Genomic DNA, 12,707 nt, shown 5'->3' with positions numbered 1-12,707 from the left:
AGCGCAGCTCTCAACTTATTTGTGCAACTCACTGATCTCCACCAGAGATCAGTGGCGCAACTTTAAAGACCATACGAAAACGAAGAAAAAAAACTCGCTGCAATGCACTAGCGACAACTAGCGGACAAAAATGTTAATAAGTGCAGCAAAAAAATTTTGAAAACTGGAGTGGCGGGGCCGGCGCCGTCGAGTTTGGTCGAACGGTGATCTGGTGTAGCTGCCGGTGCCGCGGAGTCCGTGGTGGAACGCGTGGTGTGCTGTGTGTGCCTGACTTGGAGACGCGGAGAGTGTCGCCGGACGCACGGCACGGGTCGAAGAGTCTGTGCGCGCGGAATCGTTCATCGTGGAGGAGGTGATGCGGCGGTACCCGCGTGCGTTGCCTTCACTTTTCTCTTTCGTCGCGATGCTACTGATGCAAACTACTTCATAACTACGGTTAACCAGCGCGCTCGCCAAACTTGTGCCGAGCAGTGCCGACTTCAATGTTCCCCAGTCGGACGCGCACAGATGCTACTGTTCGGCAGGCGATCGTCAAGAGTGGTGCTTCACAAAAAACTCGTGCCAGTCGGAATATGCTTCGGGGTCCTTCTTTCGTTGGCGGCAGTGCCGTTCATGGGCTGCCAGCAGCGGAAGTCGCCGCCCTCGGAAAGTTATCGCTCCGCGCGCGGACATCAGTTCCTATTCGAGGACGACGAAGACTTCGAGCCCGTGCTGAGGTTGGGCGGCCGCTCCAAGACTTCGCAGGCCAGCAGTCCGGAGAAAGTGGTCCTCAAGCGGCCGCGTTTCTACAGCACGGAACTGGAGATACGCGAAAAGCTTCTCGTCGTTGTGCTCACGTCGCCGGATACAATCGAAACGTTCGGTGCTGCGCTGAACGGAACGTTGTCCAGACATCCGAACAAACTGCTCTTCTACTCTTGCGCATCGGGCGGAGATGCTCCGGCCGGTGCGGCTGCTTTCAGCGCTCCGTCAGTGGTGCAGTTGCCTGGCACGAAGTGCGATTCCTTAGCTTCGCACGCTCTAAGGCATCTACACGCGAGGAACACTGCGAAGGACTTCGACTTTGTGTTTCTCGTGCGAGATAGCACGTACGTTAACGGCGAAAAGCTCGTCGGAATCGCCACCCACGTGAGTGTGAATGCCGAAGCCTTCCTGGGTAGGACCGTAAACGGTGCGTGCGACCTAGATGCTGGTTTGTTGCTGAGTAACGCAGTTTTCAAGAAGACCCTTGGGAACTTCGACGCCTGCTTGGACGGCACGGGGGAAGTCCCGGACGACCTGATTTCCCAGTGCATATCCAAAGTGACAGGAGTTCCTTGCAGCGACATCTACCAAGTAAGCCTGTTTCCCGCATTATGCACATTTCTTCGGTAATACCAGTGTCTTACACTGTTCCTTGTGCCTTGTAGGATCAACCTTTCTACGCTCTGAACCTTGAGAAAGACTTGGGCTACATTCCGGACCCGGCTACGCTTACGGCAAGGAAGGATTTTGGGGCAGTGGTGACTCTCTATCCAGTGCTCACAGCAAAGTACTTCTACAGGCTGCACCACCACTTCAGCCTCTACAACCTGCAGAAAGTGAAGAGGCAGATTGCGTTTACCGAAAAGCAGATTGCCGATGTCGCTGTGCATTTGCCAAATGATACGATGGGGCGTGTAGAGTGGCCCCTAGGCGTTGAACCAACATTGAAGCCTTCAAACAGGTTCGACGTCATTCGTTCCGTGTACTTCAATGCTACCCATTTTTTCTGGAGAGCAGACAACGAAGTCGCAACGCTAATCAGTGGAGCTGAGAAGCTTAGCATAGAAGACCTTAAAACTTCTGCAAAGGAGTTCCTCCTGAAGTCTTTTCCCAAGGGCAACTTAACGGTACTTTCAGTTATAGACGGCTACCGGAAGTTCGATCCAACACGAGGCCTTAACTATGTGATGCATCTTTTGCTTAAAAATGAAACCTCCCGCTCGGAAACTTCCAGGACATTGGAGTTTTTGCGTCCGCTCGGGAGGTCGGAAATCCTCAGCATGCCCTATGTCACAGAGCACACGCGACTTATAATGGTGCTGTTCGTAAAAGAAAAAGAGCTGGACCACGTGGCTGTTTTCATTGAGGAGTATGCCAAGACGTGCCTTGAAAAAAACGACAACACGATGTTGCTGTTGGCCTTCTTGCAGCCAGCCGGTGTGGCTGACGTGTTCGGGAACATACGAAGCTTCGCTGTTTCTAGTTCAAACCGTTTTCGAAAAAGCGCTGCGAAGCTCGCCACGATCAGTATTAGGATCCCAGAGGACCGCCGAGTGCCTTCGGATTTCGCGCTCATCGACCTCGTGGTGCGAAAACTGCCTCAAGACTCCCTGATTCTCCTCTGTCAAACAGGGATGGAAATCAGAACGGACTACTTAAACAGGGTGCGAATGAACACGATAGCTGGTGTCCAAGTGTTTCTGCCCATTCCATTCACTCAGTTCCACCCCATCATCACGGACCAGGATCCCGTTGCTCCAGCTTTTCTGGAGCTGAAGAGAGAGAATGGCTTCTTCGACAGCAACAACTTCAAGCACTTCAGTTTTTACGTGTCGGACTACTGGCGTCACCGCGCGCTCATCGCGAAGGAAGTTCCCGTGGCTCACAGCAGCACCGACCTGACGGCGGGCCACTACCACGACCTCACGTTCGGCATCGTGGAACTTTTTCTGGTGACCAAACAGCTGCACCTTCTGCGGGCCGTCGAGCCTGAACTGCGGGTGCGGTACGTTTGGAGAGAGTGTGCGGATGAACCCAACCTCAGGGCAGCTGAGAACTGCAAGTTGTCCCGACTCTATTCGGTGGGTAATAGGGGCCAGCAGGCTAAGTTCCTCGCTTCACAGGCTACTAGCCCCGCTGCGGCGACAGGTAGTCACGCTTCCTCAAGTTCCTGACACCCGGCTGTCTTCAGATGGACCGTTGCCCCCTCGTCCGAGGCAGCCCCAATTTCATTCCTGGAAGGTAACCGGGCGGGTGTGCTCGCGCTTGAAGGGCTGCCCAGACAGGCGCGGACTTGCTGCCGTGCCGCTTTCAATGCTGCCAATTTCACATTCATTTGTTCGGCATTGCCAAAGGGGAGCCTGTTATTTGTTAATTGTTTTTATTGCGAGCTTTTAGTTATCCTAGTGCTTTTCTTTTATATTGAATCTGGATGGTGCTACTTTTCTTTTAGAAAACAATTTTAGTCTGCCACTGTGTGATTATTGACCAATCAAAAAGCATCTGTACTTGCACGTTCACGTATTCGACTCTGTGACGGCACATCGACGCCTTTGTTGTCGTGCGCACGCCTGACCAGTGCCATTTTTGTGTTTTAGTTTGTTTTTTAATAAGTCCCGGTTTTAATAAATACGGTGTACATTTTGTGTGACCTTTACACACTTGGAAGCGTGTCCCTTCATTATGTCTGTTGCCTCCAAGGTCTCCGGATGTGCGCAGTTGTGAGCGATCGCTCCAGATGTTCGAAAAAACTCGCGAATGAGCGAACATGCTCTATTCTGTCGCTTAAATTTACTAACTTGAGCAAACAGTACACACGCATAAAATATAATACGTTTGGCATATTTCATGTGCGTCTTCGACAACCGTGATTTCTACCGTCGACAAACCGGGGTGGGCAGAGGCAGAAGTTGTGTTTCCACCCGGATCAATACAGAACGTACAGATACGCGGTCGATAAATCTCCGTAACTGTCCTAGATGTGGTTGCCTGTGGGCGCGTTTAAGTACAGTAAAGTTGCCGAAGGTTGCGCAATCTATACCCACCCTGTGTCATTAGCCGGAGGTCAATGCATCCATAAATCTGACAGTCTCCAACACTGGCCGTGCTTTTTCTCGGCAAGTCCTTGTTGGTCGCTAATGCGCTAGAAGCAATGTCCTTTTTGTCGTCGTCGTCGTCATTGCAAACAAAAGGTTTTCTGTAGCGGCACAACCAGTGGCCAGGCATACCCGAAGTTACTTTTTCTTACCGACCACTTCGAACTCATTTCGTTCTTCCTTGAGGTCGGCGTTCCCAGTTAACCAACGGAGCGCAGCTTGCTGTGCATACCAAAGATACACATGTGGTTCGTTAAGCGCCCACCACCGCACACACACCTGCACAGACGCCTCTGGGTTTTTTGTTGTTTTGGCGGATGTCGTGAAACTTCACTGCAATAACCCAAATCAATGTGGGGAAGCCAACCTTGCACTTCCCAAGTTACTGCAAACGGCCTGGATTGCCATATACCGGTCTTTTCAAGGTCGGTTTCATTATTGAACACAAATACATATTCAGGGGCTATATAGGAGGCTGTTTTATTCCAAAATATGGAGGCCCTAGGGTATTTTGTTAAATGACAAAAGCCGAGTGTCCTCCGGAACCCGACTAAATTCGACTTACAGATGTGTTGCCAAGCAGAGATCTCTTCAGGGGCAATATAAGCAGTCTGTCATAAAAAGTTGGAGACCCTAGAGCCGTTTATTGAATGCCTGCGGAACGCAGCTGTGCTACGCGTTGCAGGCAGACAGAAGGATTTCGCGGGAAAGTAGTTTAGAAAATGCTTACGCATTAATATGTGCGCTAGTGCCAACTCTTGGCAAAGACCCGTAATGCGTTGGTCCACTTGTTTCGAATCTCGTTATCACTCAAAAGTTTGCTTACATGTCCTCTCTTGCCCCTTTCACCCCCCTCAAGTTGATATGGGCTGAAGCGGGAGTGACAGCCGTTTGTCGGTCCGGCTTTCGTTCTCTGCAACGGCCACTGTGCGTACGGTAAGACGATGCCGCCCCCTCCGCCCCGGATATTGAAACGACCCTGACTTTCCACTTCACAAGCTCAAATCTTTTCAAAGCTCCGTCCTCCCTCCGTGAGGCGGCCGACTTTAGGACGCAACGAATGCGGCGAGCTTCGTATAACTCGGAAGCGTGGCCTACTTGAAAACCCAGATGGACTGGATGAGTCCGTCCCACAAGTGCTCGACGGTTGTGCTCAGCCGTGCGTCGGTCAGCTGAAGCTTGAAAGGGGAACAGCCGCACAGAATACGCATGCCACTGTCTGGTGGTACGCATGCAGCTCTGTGATCTCTCCCAGTGTTTCCTGTTGATGTTGTAACGCTGCCAGACTTTCAGCCCGCCGATGCATGTGGCGGCAAGAGCTGTTTCCGCGTTTCATTCCGAGCGTGTTGCTGCCAGAAAATCCACCCGTGCTCAGATCACTCTCCGAATAATCTTTGTCAAAACTAAGAATCAGAATGAATGTTGTGGAGTGATCTGCAGCCAAGAAAGTATTACCATGCGGGCCTCTGAACGAGGGGACGAACGTGCGGATTCGAGAAAAGGGACTCATCCCGATGCACGCATATTGTCGGGCTGCGAAACAGCAAGAACACAAATAATTTTTTGCCGTTAAGCAGTGCCTGTGGAATAGTTTGAGAGTGATCTCACTCTCGCGAGACGACATTTTCGCACACCGATCACCGCTGCTGCGTTTGTCCAATTCCACAAGTGTGGGCGATATCCCGGTCGCGCTGCTCTCGCTAGCGGGAGTTTTTGAGGGAATCAAGCGTGGCCGAAATAGTTTACGGACCCAAGCAAACCACCCACGCCTCCTTCCGGATAACCCTTGCCCTCTTAAGCCGAAGGTCAGTCGTCTTCTGAGTAAGGGTTCATACACGTATACAAACATTTCGGAGAACGTTCCCATAAAGCGCGCCACTGCACAGTTTTCCCGCGATCTCTTGCCACCGATTGGCGAGCAACATATTTAACGGGTGGCCGTGAATCGCGGCGAGTTGAGCTGGAGGAGAGCGCGCAGCTGTCGCGGTCATTTCGTTTGACTTATCGCAATAAATGAGCGCACAAAACTAGAACCCCCCCAAACACTGTGAGGTGCCTGGGTGAGTGCATGTGAGGCAGAGGGGAAGAATCTAACATCCTCCCTAGCGCAAACTATATAGGTTCCTTAGTCTATTCTGGCATAAAAAAAAAGAACACAAAGGAGTAGCCTTATTCTTCGGCATCTTCGCGTGCACGGGAAAGGGACAAAACTCGTCACCTTCTGTCCTTGCCACGCTCTCCCATTGTGCAGCATCCGAGGCGGACATAAAACATCGTCCTCGGACGTAGAAGAATGGCGTACGTAAAGCCCGTCCGACCGCAGATGACGTTTGAAACGTGTGTGCATGTGGACACAATTTCAAGTACACTAGGGCAGTTTCGTAGCGGCGGTTGCTGATGAAATTGCAACCATATTTTGAATGAATAGAAGAGGGAGGGCGGTTGTTGCGAGAGATTGAAAGCCTTCGTCACTGCTTGCAAGCATTACGGGTCCACGTATCATGCCGTGCGCCCCTTAGCCCTGTACAAGGATAATTTGCCCAACTACGAAGGGCGGAGCCCAAGGTCGCAGAGCTGAACCGCGACACCGTCGTGCCTGACAGTAAGCAGGAATTCCAGGATCAATGACACTACGATCATCTCGTTCGCGACCGTCCGTCATGTCTTCTCCTTTTCTTGTTTGGTTTGTTTGTTTGCTGTTTCCACCTGGTCGCCGGTATTATTTGTGTAAAAACCACGTGGCGCTTGCGGCGCAAGCGCTAATATCTTATGTTCCGTTAAACTCATCCGTTGCTGATGGATAGAACAGCGCCGTGTGGGCTGCCACGATGCTATCACGTGAACGTGAACGTGATAGCATCGGGCTGAGTTGAGTTAGCATACTCAACTAACTCCTTTTTCATAGGTGCATAGCTTCTACGTCTTCTAAGCTCTTCCTTCAACTAAGAGTTTTACATTCCATACGAGAAGAATTCTCCAAATATTTCAAAAAACCGACATTTTTGCATTCAGCCGTATTTGCACAGAGCACGCGCGCAGACGCACACTAAAAAAGCCACACAAACATTTGCCTCTTCCAGTAACACATCACAGTACCGTAAAGTAACTCCTAACTCTGCGTCTCACTCTTTCGGGCGAAGGCGATGTTCAAAGGAACTTTTTCATTGCGTCATCATCGACCTGACCTCTCATTAAAAAAAAAAAAACAGAAAAACGTGTTGGACGTTTTATTTTAGTTTCTTTGCTGTCTCCGTGTTAGTGAACCGCCATTCCGGGTCGCGTATATAAGCCCCGCATACCACGTTCCTCGGTCAAGAGCCACTCAACTGGCGCACGATCGCCGCTGGAGCTCACGTCGCTCACCGCCCATCTGTACGCTTACACCATCTCCCCCGCCCATCGTTGAGTCAGTCTCCGTCTACCCCCCACCCAGTTTTTGTCTTCGTACTATTACATTGTCTAGCAGCTGGAAACTTCCCGCCACATATTACCCGCACTCCTCAAGCGTCTGGCCGCCAGTGTAAATAAACCGTTCACGCAGTTTCGAGCAGTGAAAGGGAAGGAAAACAGGGCGTGTGCCGCCAATTTCCTCTCTTCGCGAAAGGGTTTGCACGTCCAGGCCAAACTTGGAAGCGAGACAGCTTTTACCTCGCCTTCATCTATTATGCCGCGGTACATCAAAGGTCTTCGCGAAAAAGTAGTTAACGCGCGGCGCGAGTATTTAAAATGAAAAATGGGGGCGCCAATCCACGCGGTGAAAGGGGTTGTACCGCGTTAGCGTTTGCTTTGTATACGCTTGTTTTGGGAGGCGCACGAGACGGAAAATAAGCGCCGACCGATATCCGCCAGGGGGTATGGGCTACAGTCTGAGGTAGTGTAGCACTGCGAGCATTGGAACCCACTCGGAACGAAAAAAATTCGGGTATTAGCGTAGGCCAATACACCTCCGCGGGTACATATCACCCTTGTTAGGCTTAAGGTTTGTAACGATAAAAGCACTCTCAGCGCCAGGTTGGCAACATTGTGTGAGTTGCGCCGCAAGCACGTTTAGCCAAAGTACAGCCAAAGCGTTAGCCAACGCACCTCTGGGGCGGGTATGTGCCACTTTGCGCCTTGATGATGATAATTTTGGGAATCACCCGGACGATGCCGAAGATCCAGGCGTGTTAGTTGTATAGCGCTAACGCGGCAAAAAAAGGATAAAACGTTGAAAGAAATGGATGCCGCCCTTCGAAGACTCTTGCGTAACTTCGGGAATTTATCTAATACCTAATTTAGCTAGGCATCGCTTATTAATTAAGTTCAGAGGCAGATTCGATTGTGGCACTGAACGCAGTCATCTATTAACGCTGGTTCGCAATACCCCCACCCCTCTTTCTTTCTTTTTTTTTTTTTTTGCATTGAAATTGACGTGTGGTTCGTGATAGGCATTCTTCAAGTTTTGCTGCCAAATGCACTGAATGTTTAAAGGCTGGTGCATCCACTTGAAATGTGAGCCAGGACGATAATATATTTTATTTAAAGTTTTTCAGTTCATATTATAAACCACACGCCGGCTTTAGCATATTTTAGCAAAACAAGTAATTTTTAGTCTGCAAATTTTCCTAATTATGATTTGGCGGTTTTGGTACCATCCTGCACAAAATGTTCGACTAGATATTATAAACTATCTGCTAGAACGACGTCTGCTGCTTTCATCAGTTTGATTTTTTATGCGTCTTCATTCTAAATAAAAGTATTATTACGCAACATAGGCAAAAAGTCTTTCCTATAGAAAGTCTTTACTATTGCTACCAGGTAATAGACATTGCGGAAACTCTGAGGGTGGGCTCCTAAAGCAGCTTTGTACAAAATAAAAGCGAACACTGACCATGTATAAAAATATATTTGACGTTTCGGAACCGCATACGGGTTCCTTGTTCACTTGATCTTGGTTGAGTGAACAAGGAACCCGTATGCTGTTCCGAAACGTCAAATATATTTTTATACATGGTCACGTTCTCATGCCTGACCAGACGACCTTTCGTCAAACCCTTGATAAAGCAGCTTTGGTAGAACTCAGATCGTTATCTTTGACGATAACATCCTAATGAGAAACCAAAAATATTCCGTAATCCGGTTTTTGTTGAGTCTAACCCTCACCCTTTCCTTTCCTGGGAGCTTTCAAAAGGACTTGGTTGGGACCAAGGAGGTACCTCCTTGGTTGGGACACGGAGCAAGTTTTATGGCAGCCAGATGGAACAAGAAAAACCGAAAACACAAAAGACGGAAGTCCAACCCGTGCCTCTTTTGCGCCAATTACAAAGGCGGGAAAAGTGCAAGGCGGGAGGGGAGGTCCGCGCCCTTTACTGTGGACCGGTTTCACGCCGATAATCCCTACGGGGGGAAAAAAAAGAAAGATAATCACTAAAATAATACAAAATAAGACAGAAAAGTGAGCGGCAGCCAGGCCAGACGAACGGCCCTAATATCTTCTGGGCGAAGCCCAGACAGCGTCGTCTGCTTGAAAACAAGCAGACGACACGATCCGTCTATCGTCTGCGCGCCGGGCGTCCGAGCACTTCCTTCATGGATCCTCGCCGCGGCAAAAAGGGTGCGGCACAGCTTTGATCCCAGCCTTTTCCGCACCGTTCGTCAGTTGGGAAGCATTGGGCTTTTTCAGCCTTTTGCTTCACGCCCGCAGAGACCCGCAGCTATCTTCCTCCCCTTGGGCTCTTCAGTGGAACGCGAAATGACGCTCCGGCGGGCAGACGCGACTGGGCGTGCTCTCCTGGAAGAGCCCTCGCTACCGACACGTGTTATCGTTCGCGCTGTGTAGCAGCAGCCCTCGCGTGATGCTCCTAGACCAGCGCGCAAACTAATGGTCCTACCACTTACAAGGCTCCTGCGGCTGGCTGCATGGTCGGGCGGAAAATGGATTCGCCGGTGTGTGGACCAATGGGGTTGCGGGCAGTGTGTGCCGCGGAATTTAGTCCTGCAGAATAGTATAACGTTCGTTAACGGTAGTAATTGAGGTGGGAACGGGGGAATGAATTGTCTTGTCATGTAGATCACCATGCTGAAGGAAGCCCCGACAAGACAAAGAACATATTGGTTGCGTATGCTTCTCTGCTACGCTCAGAGCACCTCAGCGCTTTCCCGAGCACAATGGGGTCGTGTGGGAACATTTCTTTGGAGCCTTGCCATGTATATACGAAGGCATTGCTATTTATGCGAACGCTGACGCATCTATTCAACCTGACGGAGAAGGTCCCACGTGCCGAGTATTTGTGAGATATATCGTTCGATGGGCCGAAGGGGTGTTCAAATTTGGGTTTGCGCGTTGCGATAAGATTTGGCCTCCGATTGGATAGGTGCCTTCTTTTACCTGTATTGAAGAACTCTTGTAATTCAACTGTAATTGAACAGTAATTAAATAACCGTAATTCATCGCTCCGTGAAAATGGTCTTGGGTTGGGTTTACGATGGAACTTGCAAGTAACGATGAATTACAGTTTTTAGACATTACGTTAAGGTTCATGACGGAACATGTGTGTTGGTTGTATAGGCCGCGAACTGTAACGCCAATTCTGAGCCTTTCCTCTAGCCACTCGAAAGTGGTGAAAAACGGCGTTGCGTCCTCCGTTGCGCGTTCTGTCACCCTGAAGTCTTGCCATCACACGATCAAAGAGAGCTTCCATGAGCAGGTGACTAGGCTGCGGTCAGCGGGTAACCCCAACAACGTACTTCGAGCGTCTTGTGATAGGCTTCTGAGGTTAGAGAAAAGGCCGGGACTGGTTGATAAGGAAAATGCTACTGCTGAAGAGAGAAAAAAAATGGTCGTGCTGCCTTATGTTCAAATAATGTTGCATGGTTTGAAAAATATTGCTGCCAGGTATGTGGTCAAGGTTGTTTTTTCGTCTCCCTTGAAAATATCGAGAGTTTGTGCTGCGGTGGAGAATAATGCTGCAGACATGGAGGGCTCCATGCATGCGCGCAAGGGCTGCGGCATAAAACACGCAGTTCGCCCGATGCTATGAGGGCGTCGTCTATAGACTCCCCTCAACTGTGAGGCATCATACATGGACCAGACGGGGAGGTGCCTCAACATCAGGCTCACAGAGCGTATGGTGTTGTTAGGCAAGTTTGCGCCTTCCCTTCTTGCTTCGCAGTACCAGGACCATGAATGCGAACCAGTACCGCACGACACGAAGACACTATCACGCCATCAGTCGCAAAAATATCGATAAATCGTAGTGGCCTTTCACGTTCACAGAATGAAAAACGCGTAAGCCATCCATGAGACAAGCGGAAATGGGCTTCCTGGAGAAGCCACTACGGTGATAAGAAGTAACGGTGCCCGTTAGTTCCTGCCTTTTAAGTGTTACCATTTTATCTACATTTCCGTTAGGTTTTTATTGTTTCTTTATGTGTTTTTCTTGTTTGCACATGCGCAGAGTGATGATTGCTTTTTGTATAACAGAATACCTGATCAATAAATTTCAGTTGAGAGTCGGAGTTCGTCCTGTATTCCTTTCTTGTGTTTTTGTCTCATGCGCTGTTGTTACACCATGAGGAACGGAAAGGTGAAAAGGCATTGATTAAGAAATATACACGGCCTGAAGACGTCCGGTAGTCCTCCGAAAAGTCGTGACGTGCGTGTGTCTTATTAATATATCCATGCTACTGCTGACTCAACTAATCCTTCGTACTGGGCTTGATGTGACGGTATCAATCGGGCTGAAAATGACTCCGGCACGGCCAAAAGTCGTCCCCCCAGAATTGACAAGCTCGGTCATGTGACCATAACCATGCCTGTGCGTTATAAAAGGGGGCCGGTCTAGCCGTGCGAGTTGTATTCTAAAACAGTGGTCTTCCAAACAAATTGAGCAGAAATGGTTGCGACACCTTTCACACCCTCGCAACTAGGATAACATAGTCGTTATCACGGAAATAACACCGGTCCGAGTTCTGGGTGCTAGAATCTCGACGCGTTTTAAAAGCTTCGTGCTCTAGAGTGACTGCACGGCCTTTCTGTACTGCATAAAACATTTCCCGTCGTAGATGAATCAGAGCCGGTCTGATCGTGTACGCGTCATCAACTTCGGAGGCTCGCGTTGATTCCGCGAGCTGTTACATTTTCCTCGGATAACAAACAGACATCCGCCTCAAGAACATCCTTTCGTTGCAGCAGCTGAGGCACGGTTTAACTTCACAGAATTACGAGACCACACCGCTCTCCGGATTGCTCGTTCCCGGTAGCGGATTTCGTCCGCCTTGAATTTCAGGCTGCGACTCATGGACACAGCTAGCGAGAGGTGCACGCACACACACATGCTGTGTGTGCGCATGCGCGCGCGCGTGTGTGTGTACGCCCACACGTAGGGCACATGTGTACGCTCAGGATTATTTTCTCTCGCTTTGAAGCAAGAGCCCGTAGACGTTGTTTAGAGAGCAGACATAATCCATAGCCGTACATGAACAGTTGTCGCTGTTGTTCGTCTCGTCATGCACTTCAGCGGTTAGTCTGTGTTTTCGGAGTCAATCCCCCTTTTTTTGAGTGATAGATGTAATAGTCGCCTGACTACAAAGTAAAACAAAGAATCGAGGTCAAAGGTAAAACGACACAAAAAAAATACACTCGGCTTAGATCTCGAAGCAATACGAAACAAGGTTGTCGAGTACACTTAGTGCTCTGCTTTTCCACTGCGACTCTCTTGCGCCTGGTTCTTGAACCTCCCCCTTCTACGTCTACAAAAAGGATGTGTGCAAGCAAAACAGATTCAGGAACGCTTCAGAAGCCAATCGCTCAGTCACGGTGCGAAATAGATATCGCTCTGTGACGACGCGTGCAGCCTAAACGGGCCCGCTTCGCGCATCGCGTACTGC

At 49.7% G+C, this 12,707-nt stretch overlaps 1 protein-coding gene across 1 annotated transcript; it reads left to right on the top strand.

Annotated features, from left to right (window-relative positions):
• The first annotated feature begins 78 nt into the window (after positions 1–78).
• On the top strand, positions 79–3,411 carry Chpf (Chondroitin polymerizing factor). The gene is made up of 2 exons (XM_077698855.1): positions 79–1,335; positions 1,410–3,411. The coding sequence occupies exons 1-2, from the start codon at positions 508–510 to the stop codon at positions 2,916–2,918; spliced, it is 2,337 nt and encodes a 778-aa protein (XP_077554981.1). The 5' UTR covers positions 79–507; the 3' UTR covers positions 2,919–3,411.
• Positions 3,412–12,707: the final 9,296 nt, after the last annotated feature.

The sequence above is a fragment of the Haemaphysalis longicornis genome, unplaced genomic scaffold (assembly GCF_048455015.1).
Source record: "Haemaphysalis longicornis isolate Haplotype H1 unplaced genomic scaffold, Haemaphysalis longicornis Haplotype H1 scaffold_2, whole genome shotgun sequence".
Lineage (NCBI taxonomy): Eukaryota > Metazoa > Arthropoda > Arachnida > Ixodida > Ixodidae > Haemaphysalis > Haemaphysalis longicornis.
The sequence above is the reverse complement of the archived record's forward strand: the minus strand, read 5'-3'. Positions and strand labels throughout refer to the sequence as shown.

Excerpts from the sequence above, each read along its gene's own strand:
- Chpf (XM_077698855.1), top strand. The coding sequence starts at position 508 with ATGCTACTGTTCGGCAGGCGATCGTCAAGAGTGGTGCTTCACAAAAAA. Across the intron at positions 1,336-1,409 it reads CTTGCAGCGACATCTACCAA|GATCAACCTTTCTACGCTCT; the intron begins GTAAGCCTGTTT and ends TGTGCCTTGTAG.